We start from the raw sequence: 17,999 nt of genomic DNA on the forward strand, positions 1-17,999 counted from the left end.
TACAAAATTAATAGCCTCTACTACCCTGTCACTTTCATTTTAATTTTTTTCTACTCTGATCAGGAATCATCTACATCAATCTGTTGATTGGTTTTGGGTTTTTTTTTGGACAAAAGATTTAAAGGTTTCTGAGTCAAGGTGGCAGTATGTTATTATTGTCAACAACTACTACCCTGGAGGAGAAAAATGTTTAAATGAAAATCAAGAAGGAACCAAGCACAACGTTAACTTGTATTGAAGTACAAGGAATAAATAGTGGCACACCCGAAAAAGCCAGTACCTCAAAGACATTAAGAATGCAGAGCACAATACTACACATCAGATTCGTTGAAGATAAACATTTTAAGATGCTTCAGATGTCATGTCCTGTCTAAACACTGTAATACTATAATTCCTGAGACAAAATATAAAAGTATGAAGACTGAGTAAACCAATCACAGTTCACAAATGCATACAAGCAACCAATTCTTGAATTTGCTTTATTTTTCTCTGCATAAGGAACCCTGCACAGGCAATTCAAATTAAAACAAAATAAATATGTGAATATTCATGTAAAACTGTCCTTGCTAATGAACAATTATACACAATGTACAACTCTTCATGTTCACTTGGGAGGGCTTACAAATGTACTATTCCCAACAAAAATGCACCAAAATGTCTCCATGCAAACTTATCAAAAGTGACCAAAAAAGGAGAAAAAACTTACCGATCATACTTTTTTTGTTTTCTTTTTCCTTTTTTACAATCACAAAAAAATAAAAACATCTAATTTTTTGTTACATTTAGAGTAACTAAAATGTGGCCACTCTCTATTAACATCTGTTTTTATGCTCCTAAAACATCTATGGTTACTGTAAAATTATGTCAACAATGAATTGGACTTAGGGCATTATTTGTAGTAAAAGGAAGATGATTTTGTTCACAGAATGTTAATAATCTGTGTCTGAGCCCTCTGCATTGTCCACATTCCGTGAGAGCATATAATTGTCCATATCTATAGACCTGCAATTATTGATTGCATAGCGCAAACGCTCTGCCATGATTAGTTGACTGGAGTAAGGTGGGAGCCTCAGTTGAAAGAAACAAGTCTGTGAGGTAGGCAAGCTGTCGTAAGGCTGTGGAAATGGATAAAAGGTGGGACACTGTTAAGTTGTGAATGAAGCAAAAAATGCAACATACCCATATTTCATTGCTCCCTCCCTTCCTTGCCTCTATTATTCAGCATTTTCACATTCTATCTCAAAATTCCTTTTAAGAGGCGGACTAGCCTCCCTTGTTTACATCACTTGTTTCATCCTTAAGGATGTGCAAAACTACTGCTGTATCACCTGCTCTGTAAATAATTCAACCCACTAATGAAATTCAACTGTTTGAAGTTGATCACACTACTATTTAGCAGCCCACTGGAAGATACCAAGCAACATTCAAATTACATACCACAGTGTGCCCTAACATGAGACAATTTGAGAGACACCTAACCAAACATGACAGTCAAACCACTGTTATCTTAGATTTCGCCAAGTTTTTGATTCATGTAGTTCACAGAGAATGTGCTTTCACTGCACAAAAACCAGAAGTAATGCCAAAGGAATGCATCCTGTATGTAAAGTAACATCCTGTAAACTCATTACAGTGGTTTTAAGACATTCGAGTTCACTAGTGGTCATGTGTTGCCACTTACACAGACTTAAAAGAATTAAAATTATCAAATAAAAAAAGGGATTGGAACAGAAAATGACTGTGGACAAGTTACAATACAAGAAGGTTTGTTTCTTGTGCAAGAACTTGTCCTGACCTCCAATCATATAACTATAGTAAATTCACCAAATGAATTAAGATGCAATTCATGCAGTGTATGTTACTTCTAATGCAATTAAAACGTTTGGTTTTTATAGCTCAGAGCATATCCCATCCCATACTTTCTCTGTAAATTTACAGTTATGGAAACCCGTCTCCTATTGCCAAAGGACAGATTATACTAGACAGGAATAAAAAAAAACCCCAAAAATGAGAAACAGCATCTTACCCTATCAACCTTCATTATTTGGAATCGCTGAGAGATATCAGCTGTGTTGGCTGGCAATCGAGATCTTCCTGACACAAACCTCATGAAAAGGACTCTCTCCTCATTTGAAAATTCTTCAAGGGTATGCCAGAACCACTGTACTAGCTGATGCTGCTCATCAACTTCTCTGTATCGCACAACTTTCTTCAGAACTTCAACTGATATTTCTGGCATTCCACAGACCATTTGCTCCAACTGCTTGGCAGTCAGAAGAGACAACAAAGGAACTGGAATAATCCAAGACATTCCTTCTCTTACAGCAGCCACCTATTGCCCAAAAAAGAATAGACATGGGAAGTGCAATTTTCTTACCTCTGCTACTTACTGTACCACTCAAATGCAAAAGTAATATATCAGCTGAGAAATGGAATAAAGAGAATTATAGAACATTTGCCAAATACAACCTCCTACACCACGCATCCCCTGTAAGGGCTGTATCCTCTCTCAAAACCCTGGAGAATATTACAGGTATTTTTCATTGTAATTGCACATTAAAGAACATGTTCTGATACAAAACAGAACAACTTAAAAAAGTACAAGTTAGCAGCACAAATGATGATGGCTAAACCAAAAACCTGTGTATATACCATACATCTGAGCTGGAACAAAGTCATATTTGTAAGAAGTCTGTACTTGTTCTAGAAGACTTAGGATTTGGTACCTCTGATGAGAAAGTTACTTTTCCAATGCAGATAATACCATGCATGCATCTATATCTTGAGAAAAAGGAAAAGAATTTTCCTAGCATGTAATTAGTGTACTGCTTTCACAAGCTTCACTATACAAATGACAAAATACACAAAAGTATGCAAATAGGTAATTAACACTTCTCAAAATATATCATGAAATATTTGTAGTTTCTGTGCTAAAGCACAAGAGAAATAGTTTTAAGTTAAACAAATATTTGTCAATAATATTTACTTTAGCTAGTCTCTATGTTGCTAGAATGTCTAATTACAGTGCACAGCATGCACAATTGCAGGTTATTTTCTCAAGTGGGGCTGACAGTTGCAGTGAGGACACTCTAATGAAAGACAAGTTCTGACTTCTAATGCTCTTTTGTCAACTGAGCGATTACTAAGAAAAATAGGACTAATTTAAAACAAAACCCCAAAACAGTTTGTGGGGGACAAAAAGCCACAGGGATCCAGGCGAGATGCAGAAAGCCAAGCTTTTCTTATTCCCTAATAAACTGTAATGGAAACTTGCATAAATAAAAAATACTGTTCGCATTAACAATGGGGATAGTGTCACAACAAGATTCTTACCTGACGGTCCATTTCATGGAGTCTGTACTCAATTGCCCTCTCCACATATTCTTTCCTGTTTGAAAAGGTAAGTGGGATACTGTTCCCTCCAGGGATTATGGGAACCATTTTACCATCAGCACTTTGGCCAACAAAGGAATCTAAAGGAATCATCTGTTATGCAAAACAGGAAAGATATGTTCAGCATAAGTCACTCTATAGTGATCTAAGTTTATTATTTTACTATCAGTCACCTAGAGCCATACTAAGATCACAAACTATTCCAAATATATATGAAGTGCTTGTTATCCCAATAACAGAGACACTGAATTATATAAACACTGGAGTTAAGGTCTATCTGATAAAGTAACTGCTTTCAGAATAAACCTAAAAGCTCCAACCTTCATATCTTACCTCATGGAAATTTTCTTCAGTAATCCCACTGTCTTCAATGTGAAGAATGCTGTTGAGGGTCTGCACATAGAGCAGATCTACCTCCTCCAAATCCTCCAAGATGAGTGGGATACAACAAAGTTGCTTCCAGACCATTGGAGCCAAATGAAGATCTAATGGCTTTTTTGTACGAATAGCTACACCCATGAGAATGCCCAAGAACTTAAACTGCATCAGATGTTCATCTAAACATGCTGAAGGGTTAAAGAGAAACCTGAAAAAACAACGAATCAGTGAAAATACTCTAGTATCATTTCTATGCTACTTCATTAGAAGTAAAAGACAAAACATCTCTAAGCACAGCATAATAACTGTCAACACAATTATCAGCAAGGGATGTCCAAATAAGAAGATTATTGTTATCTTTAACTGTTAAAATAATGGAGGCCGAGATAGGCAGAACTAATCCTGACCACAAAGGCTGGCATTCTTGATGTTACTCTGAATTCTGCCATCAGCAATCCAGGAAGTTCATGTTAAAACCATGCCCTCTCCTCCACAATTAAGTAACATCACAACCTGAAGGAAAAAATATACTAGAAACAATAATGAAGTCGCATCATTTGGTATAAAACAGTTAATAGAAGGTTTAAAAATTTTCACCCACTAACATCTGCAATAAAAGCAAATCCTGGACAACTTACCTATCCCTATTGTAGCCTACTTCAGCTGTAGCATTTGGGGAAGGAATAAGCAGGTCTACTATTCCAGTTTCTAGTTCCTTAAAAATCAACAACAAAAAGCCTTCTTAGACAGAGGGATAACCAACCTATTGCAGAAATATGACATTATAGCATTACAAGACAAAATATTCCATTATAGTGATGATCACTTCTTACAAATTAATGTGAAACATTTAACAAAAAGTAAACATGGTAGGGATGATTTTCAGTAATAAAAACATGTTTATGTCAAGACCTGCCTTTTATGTCAGACTATAATGGTTATTTTACTGTGACTGCTCTGTGATACATTGCTGGTATCTGTTTCAGAAAAAATCAGAAGCCATAAGCTATACACCCTACTGGTGCAGCTTTTTCAAGAACCAAAAATGAAGCAGATTTTTCAATGAGTTCTGTTCTGAACTCTCATCACATATTTAATGTAAACTGTCTAGGAAACTGTCTAGGTAACCCTCATATTTAATGTAAACTGCCTAGGAAAGAACCTAAAAATTACACCTCAAGTCCTTACCTGAATCAACCCTACTCTAGTCTTACAGGCTTCAGAAATTCCATTAATAAACAGAGTTCTTCAGTTTCTTCCATCCTGTATCCTAACTCTAACTCCAATGCCAGCTCCAGCACTATCCATAGCTGTTGCCCTGTCCCAGACTAAGCAGATACACTAGTTATCCTCACTAATCCTCATTCTTTCGATTTTGAGGTTCCTGGAAGATTAAGGAACAACCAAACTTCTCCAGCCAGCATTTTCTTGAATCCTTCTCCTGGCTACAATCATAGTTGTGTCACAGGGCTGAGACACACCTTTAAAACTATAAGCAGTACACATTAGCATTGACCAACTTTATCTTAGTCCTGGTAGTCTGAAGCCTTCAGTTTCCAGGTGAATCTGAAAAGACAGCTATGTTGACAATAGCAACAATATTCTCATTACAGACAGGCAAAAATGTGCACTTTCTGCTACTGATCTCCTTTCCAGCACTGAACCTGAGAGGTGACACATATGAGAAACACCTGCCTGAGGTTTTCTGTATTGTATGCATGGAATGTACTGTAATCACGGAATACAGTACAACTTCTCTTATAGAAGGCATTAGATGGACAGAATGGGGGCTGGAAAATGCTCCCATAATGTGAGGGGCCATCTCAGAATTCCAAGGGGCCTACTGTAATACTAGTTATAGTATGGCCTTATGGTATGTCCTTGCCACAATCTAGGAAGATTTCTTTATCCTCAGAGACACCACTAAGTAGGCAGATCTGGTGTTGTGGCTCAGGACTGAAGAATGAGTATTTGCTAAGCTTAAAAAGGAAATTTGAAAAATACTAAAAGACAACAGAGAGAACAAAAACTCTACTCAGGCGTTTTGAACTAAGAGACTTTTCATACCTGACACATTTCCGTAATAGTGTCATCAAACACTCCACCTGCATCATCAGCTCCTTCTCCAACCAGTTTCACTTTCCAGGCACGGGAAGGTAGGCGAAGGTCTGATGCATTCAGCTTTACCACTTGTCTTGCTATCTGTACAAAAATGGGCTTGCATTTCCGACCTCTTTCAAAAAAAAAAAAAACCAAAACCAGACATACAATGTAACTCAAACATGTAAAGGCTACTTGAAGTCACTTGATTAACAAAGTTGTACAGAAAGAGCTCAGTATGCCAAAAGTTATGCAAAATGTATCAGTATTTGTTTGAGGTCTAATACAATGCCTGTGAAAACAATACTGACCTGGTTGATATCCTTTTCACAGTAATCTGTGGCCCATAGTTTTTCCCCTGAACCATAGTTTTTCCTATAGAGCGTACCATGGGGAGCGTGTATACTCGTGGTGCTAGCAAGGGCCTTAGTTGTCCTTGAACTATTCCCCATGTTCCAGCATTGTAATGAGATGTACTGTTCTGCATGAGAATAAATATATTAATAAAGGATATTAATTCCATTCTTTACAGAATAAAAACCTTCATGATAATCACTAGCACTTCAATGTTTCAGGAAGAAGACAGGTTAGCACTTTTTGTTTTAGCTTTGAGGGCTAGTAAGCTTTTGGAAACTGCAACATTGACATGTCAGTGTTAGCATAAGTGAAAATATACAACAATACTTTGACAAAGTTTAGTTTAATCCAAATTTATGGGTTTTTTTAATTACAAAAACCCTATAGAACCTATTACTAAGATCCATCTTGATCTGGTCAGAAACTCTCTAGTGACACAGCATAACACAACACAGCTAAGCTGGTTTTTTTTTCAAATGAAATTTTACCTGGTTATTGGGACTGAGGTTAAGTAATCTCCATGAAGAATACATGAGGTCAGAAAAATGGTACAGCAGTCTGAGCCTTGCTCTTACTGTATGAATGCTCACTTCTTTCAGTGCCCCATACTGTGGTGGAATGGCATCAGGTAAACCAAGCTGTAAAGGCACTGAAACACCTACCACAGAAAAAGAAAAAAGCATTATTTCATAAAGGGTAGCTGTACTGCTTTTGGCTGGGATGGAAGTGATTTTCTTTGCAGTAGCTTATGCGGTACTTAGCTGCCTACTGGATTTAAACCATGACAGTAGCAAAATTAAGAGACTAAGATCATTTGAAAACTTGCATGGATATAAAACAAAACAAATTTTGTCCCAAATGTTCAGAAGTTCTTGTTGCACTCATCCCCCAGGAAACACAAAGACTAAATCAAATGACCATACAAACAATCTCAGTTCTTTACCTGGAGCTCTTGGTGGAACAGGTGGAGCTGTCCAGGCAGCACTGTGGCAACGTCCTGCTGAAATCTGTCGAACATTCTTACCTTGCAGGACTGTTATTAGGGTTGGTTCTCTGACATGGTTGGTATGGCCCAGTCCAAGCTGACAATTTATAACAGATGTAAAAGGGACAAAGAAGCATCAACAACTGTGATTATACTTCTAAAACTCTCTAAGCAAAAATTCAGAGCAAATGATAAAAAACAGTATTAATCTACGCTTATACTGGGATAAAAAATATTTACTGTATATATCTTTCATTGTGCTAGCATTTACCTTTTATTTTCAATAGAATATTGCATCCATACTCAATGGGAGTAGCAGATCTAGGTGTCAAAGAGACCTGAAAACAGCTAGAGATTTTTTGCAAGCTCTTTTGCAGATTGAGGAACTAATCTATGCTGCTAAGTCATCTATATTGCACAGTCTTTCTCATGCATAGACAACATAGCTCATGTCTCTTTTGTGCCATTTAAATACCATTTTTGTTCTAGCACAAATTCCTACAATAGTTCATGAAAACACAATTTGTGTAAAGAGAAAGTTCACTGAAGCTGTTCTGACTTTTTACTGATAGTTTCATATCGCATTCTAATTTCATATTCTAAAGGTGAGAATTTCGTATTATAAGAGTATATATATATTTTTTTTTTTTACCACTTCACGTAAAACAAATTTTTTGCACTGCAAGGAAAATCATATAAAACAGGCTGTCAGAATGAAGTTTCTCTGAATCTTTTACCCTAACAATTTTTTCTCTTCTAGAAACATAAAGTAAGCACCCTATTAAAAACAAAACAAAACAAAACCAAACCAAACCAAACCAAACCCAACCCAAAAAAGGTTCCTGTTCCTCTCAGGAATTATTCTAAACAACTTGCTCAACAACCTTTCTCAAAAACTCAATCCTGAAATGCCAGAGGACAAACTTTGCCCAAACTTCCTGAAAAACCAACAGCCAATATATCAAGAGGCTCTTACTTGTAGCATGCAAAACTGTCAAAAAGCTGAAGTCCTTTCAAAAATTTGAGTTATACATGGGATGAGGGAGGAAAATGGACTTTTAAGGGTAGGGATAAAATTAGGGTCCCAAAGAAAAGAGAGAATTTATTATTTACTAATTTTTTTTTCTGACCTTAAAAATTTACTCCCTAAAAAAAGTTACTTTATATTTTCTTTACGAAAAGCATCTAAAGAGTTCACAAATCTGATTGACACCAACTATAAATGTTATGATGTTGAAAAACTTGGTGACAGCTCAAGAATTAGGTAAAAATTTGTAATTTTTTAAAAAAGCTTTGATTAGAATAATTTGGGTAGAACGTTTTCAGTGCTTTCCAAAACTACTACCATGTAAGAGCATAGGAAATAAAAAAGAAAATAATGGAAATGCCTAAAAGGTTATTATGGCTGCAGGGGGTGGGGTGGGTGGGTGTAGTACAAAAATAAGAGCTTTCTTTTCCACCAAAATACAGATATTCCAACCACATCTATAAAGTGCAACTATAGCCTTATAAACGTTAGAAATAAACAGGGAATAGTACATACCTGCCCTTCAGAGTTGCTACCCCAAGCATATACATCCCCTGTAGATGATAAAGCTAGTGTATGCTCTGCTCCTACAGCTATGTCTTCAATGAAGATTCCTGACAGTACTGGAACTTGTTGAGGTCTGTTGTGATTTCGAGCTCGACCTTCTGGCAAACCTATCAGGCGATCTAAAATTGCAAGCACATGTCTCTATATGTAAAGAACATTAAAAAGTTAATTTTACTTGCAGGCAGAAGTCAGGGAGCGAGAAAAAGCAACTCTACATACTCCTGGAATGGGGAAACAAGTGCAATTGGTTAAAGAGAAATCTAGTGTATGTTTTCTACAAAACAGTGCTTCCTACGCTGCTCATTAACATTGCTAAAGCTGTTGTTTTCACTTTAAAGTCTGAAACAAGATCAAATTCTATTAAAACAAGACTTCTAGATCTAAAAGCATGGTTTTGTAACACATATGAATTAACTGACTTGAGAAGTTTAAACACGTTTAATTTAGTGCAGTTGGAAATTCTCCTGTCCAGATTTTCAAACAACTTGTGTAGGCATATACTTTACTAGACAAAGTAAACTTCTGAGTAACCCAATGTTTTTGGACAATGTGAAATTCAATGAAGTTTTAGGAAAACACTCTTCAAAAAGTAAATTAGTAAATTGAAAGGCTATGCTGAGATCAAACTAGATAAAGCTACAAATGTAGATTTTAGGCCTATGTTAAAATAGCATTGTTGAAGTTCCAAAATTCAGATTCGGTCACCACAACTCTGAAAAGTAGCATTAGGTCAGTCTTATAAATATGTCTTAATATTCTTCCTTTTCACTTGCAATACACACAAACCTATAGATGGAAAGGTCCAAAACCAAGATTGTCCTACCTTGTCCAAAAGTATACACATGACCATCTTTTGTCAGTGCAACAGAGAATTGGGTTCCACAGGCAACTTTTTTAATTCCAATTCCACAAAGAATATCCACTTTCTAAGGGGTAAGTGAAAGGAAAAAGAGCTTTGGTATTATGAAGTTATAAACAGAAAGCAAACATGAATGTAATCTGTAACTTCTGCTTCCAAAAATAAATTTTATAATTCCCACTGTGCAATGCATACATTGTAGGATTACTCTAATTAATGCTTGTAAATTAATACAGGAAACTGAGACAGTTTTCTCTTTTTCTTTAATGGAACTAACACCTTATTCTATGTACAATGATTCAAAATACCTTTCATTTACTAGGAGTGCGCGGCAAGTGGCATGGGAGGAAGTAGATGAGTGTGTAAACAACCTTCCCCCCAGATTCCCAAATAAGAAAGCTCTCTTCTTTAAGCTAATCCTAAGATTTTCACTATTTGTATTGCCACTGAGATAAGGTCACTATTATTTACGTGAAATCCTTTAAAGTATCAGGCTCAGTATAACATATCATCATAATTATTTATGCTAGACTGTATTAGAACAGTATAATGGATGGAATTAATAATTTAACTTCTGCAAATTACACTCTGAACACTGTGTAACACGCACTGAAAATTTATGCAAAGAATATTTTCTCTATGAATTCTAACCTGCGGTGAGGATTTTGCAGTGGAATTTCCCAAACCGAGTTTACCATAATCTCCATCTCCAAAAGCCCAAACCATTGAGCCATCTGTTGACACAGCTACAGTATGATTGAGTCCACAGGCCACCTGGTTGAGAGAAATATGTTATTACCACAGTTTTTGCTAACTTACTACTAACTCAAACACCCGAACTACCTTTAAGAAAAGAAAGATTGTGTTTTTAAAAAATAAGTATCCTTTTAAAACCATTAAAACCTCCATTGCTTATTACAGCAGTGTTTTAAAGACATTTAGGACCCCAGTAGTATTTTTTAGCTCCGAGAACCAAAGGATAGTATTATGCTACACATGCTCATTGTTTAAGAATACAAAATCGCTCATGAATTCATGCTTAAAAATACCCGAATCTTGAAATGTTAAAATGTTAAAAAATATGGGCAGTTTTGCAGAAAGAGGATCAAAAGAGTCAGGAAAGTAATTATTTAAAAAACTATGCATAGTCAAATTCTGCCATCATAATCCAAATAAAAGGCAAGGTCAAAAAAACCAGAACACTTAAATATGCTGAAAACCTCAGTTTAAACAAAGATACGTTGCTAGTTTTTAGATAAAACATGCCTGTCCAATCTGGTAACCTTCCAGCGCTGTCACTCTTTCTGGAAGTTTCTTATTGGAAGTATTTCCAAGTCCTAATCGACCATAATCACCGTTTCCAAATGTAAAAAGTTTGCCATCTGCTGTCACCACAGCTGAGTGTTTGAAGCCACATGACATCTGGAAGCAAAACAAACATAATTTTTACAGACATTTTAAATTTTGGGGGAAAATTGTATTAGCTATTACATGTAAATATGTAATAACAACTTTTCCTCCCCTGAAATATATTCACTTTATAAAGAGCTAAAATATAGATATTTTAGTACTAATGATTTCTCCAACAACCTATCTCTTATTCTTCTCAATGGTAATGTTGAGGAGAAGGACAGGCGAGTATCTGCATGAAGAAAGGCTTTCAGGTGTTTTATTTATTTATTTATTTTTACCAGCTACTGTTTTCTGCAAACAGACTGCCTTTGTTGTACTAATATTTTGTATTTTTATAAAGAAACCTCCAGTCAAAGCCAAATATGTTTTTGTGCATTGTTATAATGCACACTTAGTACTTAGGAGGAGGTCTCGGCAACTAGTTTTGTAGGTCAAAGACACCTGACAAGGACCAAGGGAAACTTCTAAATTGTGTCTGTATTTTGACAATCTTTTGATCATCCCTCTCTTCCACGCTCTTTCTAATTTTCAGTCTTCTCCAGTAACAACTGTCAATTAACATCACACATCAACAATGAACTCTGTGATATTAACATCATTCAACTGGAAATTATCAACTTGGCTCAAATGCTCAGAGGAGTAAAAAGTTGTCTGTTTTCATTCAGTGAATTCAAACTGTCAAGACTGACAATGGTTCTGGAATGTTCCTAGCACTAGGTTACCATGCCTACAGTTTGTAGGAGACAAAAAGTATTCTGGAACCTGCACCACTTCTTCTCCTTGCAGAGCCTCTATTTGTCTAGGCCTGCGCTGTCTGTCGCTGTTCCCATGTCCCAGTTTGCCATAATCTCCATCTCCCCAGCTAAAGACTTCCCCACTTTCTGTTAAAGCCATGGAATGTCCATCAGATCCACAAGAGGTCACCAGCTGTGTTACAACAAAGCCTGTTAAAGAAAAATAAGAAAACAAAGTTTAGAATAAATTATAATAAACTCTTAACATACATTTATCCAAGTGCCCCTAGCAGTAGCCAATTGAGTTTGGGGAAAGGAACCAACCACAATAACAGTTTTCTTGTTATAACAATTTATTTAGTTTTATTTTGAACAAAACCTTTGTTTTCTCATGTACAACCTATGTTTCTGGCCTACCATTAGTTTTGAAATTAAATGTTCCTATCTTGAGCAAACACTTTTCCCTGAAGCCTTCTTAAAATTAAGGATTTTTAACATATTACTACTTAAATCTTAAGGAGAAATAAACACCTAGTTTATTTGTTCAATTTTTTAATTAAAGACTACAATATTTTAATGTGTAAATCTGCAAAAATAGCATCAACACAAATAATTATATTAATTACAAAAATGCTTATTTGTGCTTTATCAATTGACTCATTTAAAACCCAACAATTTTACCTTGCAGTGCTGAAATGACTGTTAACACATGAAGATCATCAGAATTTCCTTGTCCCAGTCGCCCATAGCTCCCTTCTCCACAAGCCAAAACTGTGCCATTGGCTTGAATGACAAAAGTACAATTCTGACCACAAACAACCTAGTTTAGAAAGACATAAAGGAGTTTTAATGATCTTTGTGTTAGATGCAGCAACGTTGTAATACCTGCATTACAATGTACAATCTTCTTTTAAAATTTTTTTTCTTTGTAATTATATCAGGACAACAGACTCTTGTCACACTGCAAATACCTGTGTGACTACCCTATTAACATAAGACTTCACTCACCCCATGTTTAATGAAGTTTTCTTACCCAATCACATCATAATAAAAATTACTTCACTGAAACTTGCTACTAGTTTTGGCAAACCTCCCAGTGAGAGAAATCCCAATATACTCCTACTTGAGATTTAGTTTTGACGTTTCCATACTAAATGTCAATGTTACTATTTCAGAAAACAAAACTGGCACATGTGTTATGTCAAAGCTGTGCAGGTATTTTCAAATCATGCTCACATCAAACAATTTTGTTTTATCAGATTTCAGTGGCTTCTTGGTTTGAATTTGTCAAATAATTAAAGACTTCCTCTTTAGGGAAAACACATGTTTTGGGGTTACTTTACAGTAAACTCGAACAACAAATTGAAAAGACATTTAGAGAGAGATTTTGACAAACTCTCTGTACAAACAATACATGCTAAATCATTAAAAATAGAAGCACATGACTTTTTAAATGATCACCTGCTGAGCCTGAGAGAACGAAGATGCTGCTACTGGTATCATGACATTTCTACCAGCTTCTGCTAACTGTCCATGTCTTCCTGCTCCCCACAGATACACGTCACATTTGCCTCCCAAGTGCCAATCCTATGGAATAGCATGGAATAATGCTTTAGAACAAGAGTACTTTCAATAGCTTATGATGTTTAAAAAAAACCCCCAAAAATGTAAAAAAACCCACCCCAAATCCCCATCAATTCTACTAACCTCTGGCCTTGACGTTGCCCAAGACATTATCTGTTCATCCATACCATTGATCCATTTACTGTTATCCTACACAACAAAAGCCACAGTTACCACATTCAGTTCAGGAGATGCACATTATTTTGCTGTTATGTAATACATACTTTCCTTTCAAACTAAGAACAATATTGACATTCAAATTATTCTAAATGGTATAGCAGTAAGAATGAATGTGTGCAGACTCAAATACTTTATTTTTGTCCATAGGCCAAGTTTATTTCCCTACTACAGCTATCTAGCAATGACACTGTTATCCATGACTTGCAATCAAAAAATTCATAATGAAGTAATCTTTTTCTATTTACTGATGCTTAGGGCTTTCTGAAGTTTTAGTTGCAAACACTGGCTTAAAATGTTATAAGCTTGCCGATAAATTCTTAATCCAAAAAATTCTTAATCCAAAATTTCTATTTTGGTTTACATATCATAACAAGTCATAAAGATAATTGACACTAGCAAAATAATTCAGTGTAGAAATATGCCAAAATATTACTCCAAAAATAGTATTGTAAAGCTCTACATTTCTTGCTTCTATCGCATCTGAAAATTACTGTCACAGTTTTGTTTGTTGTTTTGTTTTTTAACATGCAACTGACTTGCGCTCATGACTACACACAGAGGGAGCAATCTTTACAGTATATTCTAAACAGTTAATTAAAAAATAAACTTACATTTATTGCTGGTGCTTATGTTAATGAATATAAATCTTTATAGTTCAGAGATGTTAACTGCATCATACCATATGCTCAATAACAATATGCTTCGCTGTTGAGACAATATAGTGCATTTTACCATTAGGAGGGTAAGCTCATCTTCTGGAACAGGCTCCAGGTCCGGAACAGTAAAGGATTCTGGGAACTGTGCTCCCTTGGCCAGGGCTTCAGCAGCTTTTATGGTAGTAGAGAAACACTCTAGCCAGGCCCATTCTGTGGGATTCCAGGCTGAAGGATCAGGGAGGCAGTTCTGGTGATGAGGTGGTACCGGGGGATTGCACAAGAGCTGATCTAGGTGAAGGCCCACAGCGAGTGATGCCAAGCACTGCATATAAGGACTATGAACAAGCTGGTCTCCACAAACAACATGGGGCTAAAGGTGAGGGGAGTGGGAGAGAGAAATTGAACATGCAAAGTTAGAAGTACGTATTAAACAACTCAGAAACAGGAGTCCTTCAAAGCTAGTCCTGTAGAAAAATACTTCCCTCCATGTTTAATAAAATTTTTTCTAATATTTTAAATATTCTCAAATTAGGAGACTACTAGATTTGAAAATACTGAAAGACATTTGCAAACAGGCTTTAGAAAAAATTCTTCTAGGTTCTCTGTGGTGAAAGACTGAAATTCAGCTGAGATTCAAATAGTGACCTCATGTCAGACATGAAAATTTTAAATGTTTGCATTAGCTCTTCTTACCTTTTCGTAAGCATATTGTTCCTGAAGCATTATTGGCAAACGTTCCAAGAAAGCTCGCATGCAAGGAGCCATATTTAATCCCAGAACTCCTTGCTGTTTCAGTGCAGTCCTACATGTTGCAAGGACGTGATTGGAAGATACCCACTCTGATGTACAGTTCACTACCAACACATCCTGTTTAATAGCAGTCACAAGACACATTAGAAATTAAAAATTCATAAAGCAAGATTATTCAGCTCCATTGATTTATCACCAATTATCTTAGTTTCCACAGGGGCCAGAAAACACACAAACTTTAACATTTTTCTTTCTATTGGTGAATAATCTGCTGACGAATGCTATGGAGTAGCCATCTCCATTTGCTACTTCCTCAAATTCCCATGGCAACGCTACGATTATCACTCCAGGGAAGAATACAAACATGGTAATAAGCAGAGTTCATTTCAGTGAATGCTTAGTTTAGTATTTAGCCTAGGTGTAACCTTAGTTTAGGATTGCCTTGTCATATGACCTTTAATATTAAAGTCGGAATTCAGAAAAGACTTTCAAAGAATCCCAAAATACTTAGAACCACATGCAGCATGACTCTACTAACAGGAGTCATAACTTGTGCCATAGTTATCTTCATTCACAAAAAATACCATCTTTTGGAATAATCAACTGTTAGGAAACTTCTGTTCAGATGCCAGCAGCTCCTGACACAGCAAACATTGAAGTAAATTCTGCTGCTCCTTAAAAATTTCTGAGGTTGAGGCTGCTTTATATTAAGTTAGATCACTGAAGTATCTTATTTGCTGGGGGAAATGAAACATTTCTTCATGCTGCATAAAGGGAAAAAAAATTAAAATCTGTCTTCTGCCTATTTTCCTTGTCCATTTACGGCTGCTGCCATTAAGCAGATAGCTGATGTAACTAGTGTGCAGCATCCTTTATAGCCACCGGCTCAGAAGGATTCCACCCTGCCCCCCCAAATTAAACATGGATACTATTAAAAAAACCCCAGTCTTTTTAGGGTCAGGTGATAGTTGAAAGCCAAAACGAAGTGTCTTGAAAATGTAATAGAGGTAGATAGATGTTTCTATCTGCATATTTAAAATTAAAAAAAAAAAAAAAAAAAGAGAGAGAAGAAGAAAAAGAAAAGAAAAGAAAGGAAAAATACAGACAGACAAATGGCATTTTCTTTTAGTAAAAAAATTGAAAGAACATTACTTTAACGCATAGTGTCACCTTTGATCTGTTAGAGCAAGCAGCTACTCCAACTTCAGGTATCCATACTGCAGTCTGAATAGCTCCAGAACCTATCACAACACTCTGTAATACTGAGCCATCCTAAGGAATGAAATGTTTTCAGTCAGTGTGTATACACAGCTACTTTTCTGTTAAAATGCATACAATCACATTCCTAAGGGATGATATTCTCCCAAGCTGTTCAATAATTATTTAAAAACTGAAATGTTTATATGAAAAGCAAAAAAATATCTAGCATTTTTATCATACTAAGGAGATAACATAACTAAGGATTTAGCAGTGTTCAATAATCCACATTACGTGACTGTTGGAAAAGTCCTCAAAGTAAGAGAATGTTGTTCCCAACTATAAAGAGAGAGTGGCTGGTTCTGCAAAGCCTAACTAACGTGACCAAGCCTACAGCATGAATCAACAGGAGAACCATAAAATATAAAATACTTCAATGTTAAGTAAAATTTCAATTTATATTTTATTATTTAAATTTTATACCATTATTTTATACCATGCTTTCTCTAATTTTTCTAACATACGGGGCGGGGGAGCTAGTCTGATGCCTTGGCCATTTTAGATACTCATACTAAAAAAAATCATGCCACATCAAAGATGATCTTACCCGTAAAGACCAAATATTCATGAGACCACCAAGTCCACCAGATACTAATGCCAGTCCATCAGGACTGAATGCAACAGTCCGAACAGGAGTAATATGTCCTCTCAGTTGAAATACACACTTGACTTCTACTGCTTTTCTGTATGCATCCTGCAAATTATTTCATAGTTATGGAACACTGTGAACTATTTACAGAAAACGGAGTAGCATAACAGCTTCTGTATTCTGCAATAAATACTGATCATCTGTAGAGGTGTGGTAATTTCCATAAGGTAATATAAAAGACCAATACTATGATCATATTTTATAAATATCTTTATCACAGTATCTTTTCTCCCCTTACAAAGTGCCCTCAACATTAAAGACCACATTACAAATTACGCAAGTGAAATTAATCTTGACTTAATTTTATCTAGAAACAATTTTGAACTCTTATTAAATTTTAGTATAAATTTATCAACTTTTAAAAAAAATGAAAACAGATCAAAATATACTCTTTAGCCAAATAAAATTCATTTAAACCTGTGATTTTTTCATTTCCTGTTCTGAAAATGTTCTACACATATATAAATGCAATATAAATTTTTTTTAGCAAATGTCTTCTCTCAGGAAATGTTGAGGTTTGAGCAACTTGCTCATACTCCTCTCCTCCCCAATTTCAGAATGAGCAGAGAGAATTTCTTAAACACAAAGTTTACTCCATTTACCTTGGCACTTGTTTCTTGGTCCCACCATCCTTCTGAGCAAGTTGAGTTGGCCTGCATTGTGATTACTATGTCCTGGGGAACAGTCCAGACACACACCAAGCCATTGTGGCATCCTCTAAAGGAAGTCAGGATAGATCACAAAAACAAAGTAAAGGTATTAACTAACAAAACATCAGTGGTCTGGTATTAACTTAAAATATCAGTAGTCTTCACCACCTTCCTATAAAACTATATTGTATCAATTAATCTAATGTGGAAAGGCATGTTCCCAACAGATAAATGCATTTTTTCCTACTCCCCCCCACCCCTTAGCTTTTCAATTTTTACTAACACCATATTCTCCAAAAAAATATTTGGATGAAACAAAAAAATTTCAAGCAGGACCATCATACACACGTCTCATGGCATGGTAATGTGACCAGAGCCACTCTTTCCATTTGCATTCTGAAGCCTTACGGATCTCATGACA

General features: G+C 35.8%; 1 protein-coding gene across 14 annotated transcripts in view; it reads right to left on the reverse strand.

Moving 5' to 3' along the window:
* Positions 1 to 452: 452 nt before the first annotated feature.
* The window catches only part of HERC1 (HECT and RLD domain containing E3 ubiquitin protein ligase family member 1), a 105,973-nt gene continuing 88,426 nt past the window's right edge, over positions 453 to 17,999 (reverse strand). For all 14 annotated transcript variants that reach the window (XM_072869743.1, XM_072869755.1, XM_072869749.1 and 11 more), the window contains exons 57-78: positions 17,531 to 17,645; positions 16,827 to 16,973; positions 16,193 to 16,294; positions 14,966 to 15,139; positions 14,349 to 14,642; positions 13,521 to 13,586; positions 13,275 to 13,400; positions 12,495 to 12,633; positions 11,842 to 12,023; positions 10,933 to 11,088; positions 10,318 to 10,440; positions 9,631 to 9,733; positions 8,757 to 8,926; positions 7,172 to 7,310; positions 6,717 to 6,886; positions 6,183 to 6,352; positions 5,839 to 6,004; positions 4,410 to 4,486; positions 3,727 to 3,979; positions 3,334 to 3,486; positions 2,027 to 2,332; positions 453 to 1,115 (exon numbers count right to left, since the gene is read on the reverse strand). In XM_072869743.1, coding sequence (XP_072725844.1) covers positions 930 to 1,115; positions 2,027 to 2,332; positions 3,334 to 3,486; positions 3,727 to 3,979; positions 4,410 to 4,486; positions 5,839 to 6,004; positions 6,183 to 6,352; positions 6,717 to 6,886; positions 7,172 to 7,310; positions 8,757 to 8,926; positions 9,631 to 9,733; positions 10,318 to 10,440; positions 10,933 to 11,088; positions 11,842 to 12,023; positions 12,495 to 12,633; positions 13,275 to 13,400; positions 13,521 to 13,586; positions 14,349 to 14,642; positions 14,966 to 15,139; positions 16,193 to 16,294; positions 16,827 to 16,973; positions 17,531 to 17,645 — 3,517 coding nt within the window. In that variant the 3' untranslated portion in view covers positions 453 to 929. The remainder of the gene's footprint in view (positions 1,116 to 2,026; positions 2,333 to 3,333; positions 3,487 to 3,726; positions 3,980 to 4,409; positions 4,487 to 5,838; positions 6,005 to 6,182; positions 6,353 to 6,716; positions 6,887 to 7,171; positions 7,311 to 8,756; positions 8,927 to 9,630; positions 9,734 to 10,317; positions 10,441 to 10,932; positions 11,089 to 11,841; positions 12,024 to 12,494; positions 12,634 to 13,274; positions 13,401 to 13,520; positions 13,587 to 14,348; positions 14,643 to 14,965; positions 15,140 to 16,192; positions 16,295 to 16,826; positions 16,974 to 17,530; positions 17,646 to 17,999) is intronic.

Source organism: Ciconia boyciana, chromosome 8 (genome assembly GCF_034638445.1).
Source record: "Ciconia boyciana chromosome 8, ASM3463844v1, whole genome shotgun sequence".
Taxonomy (NCBI): Eukaryota; Metazoa; Chordata; class Aves; order Ciconiiformes; family Ciconiidae; genus Ciconia; species Ciconia boyciana.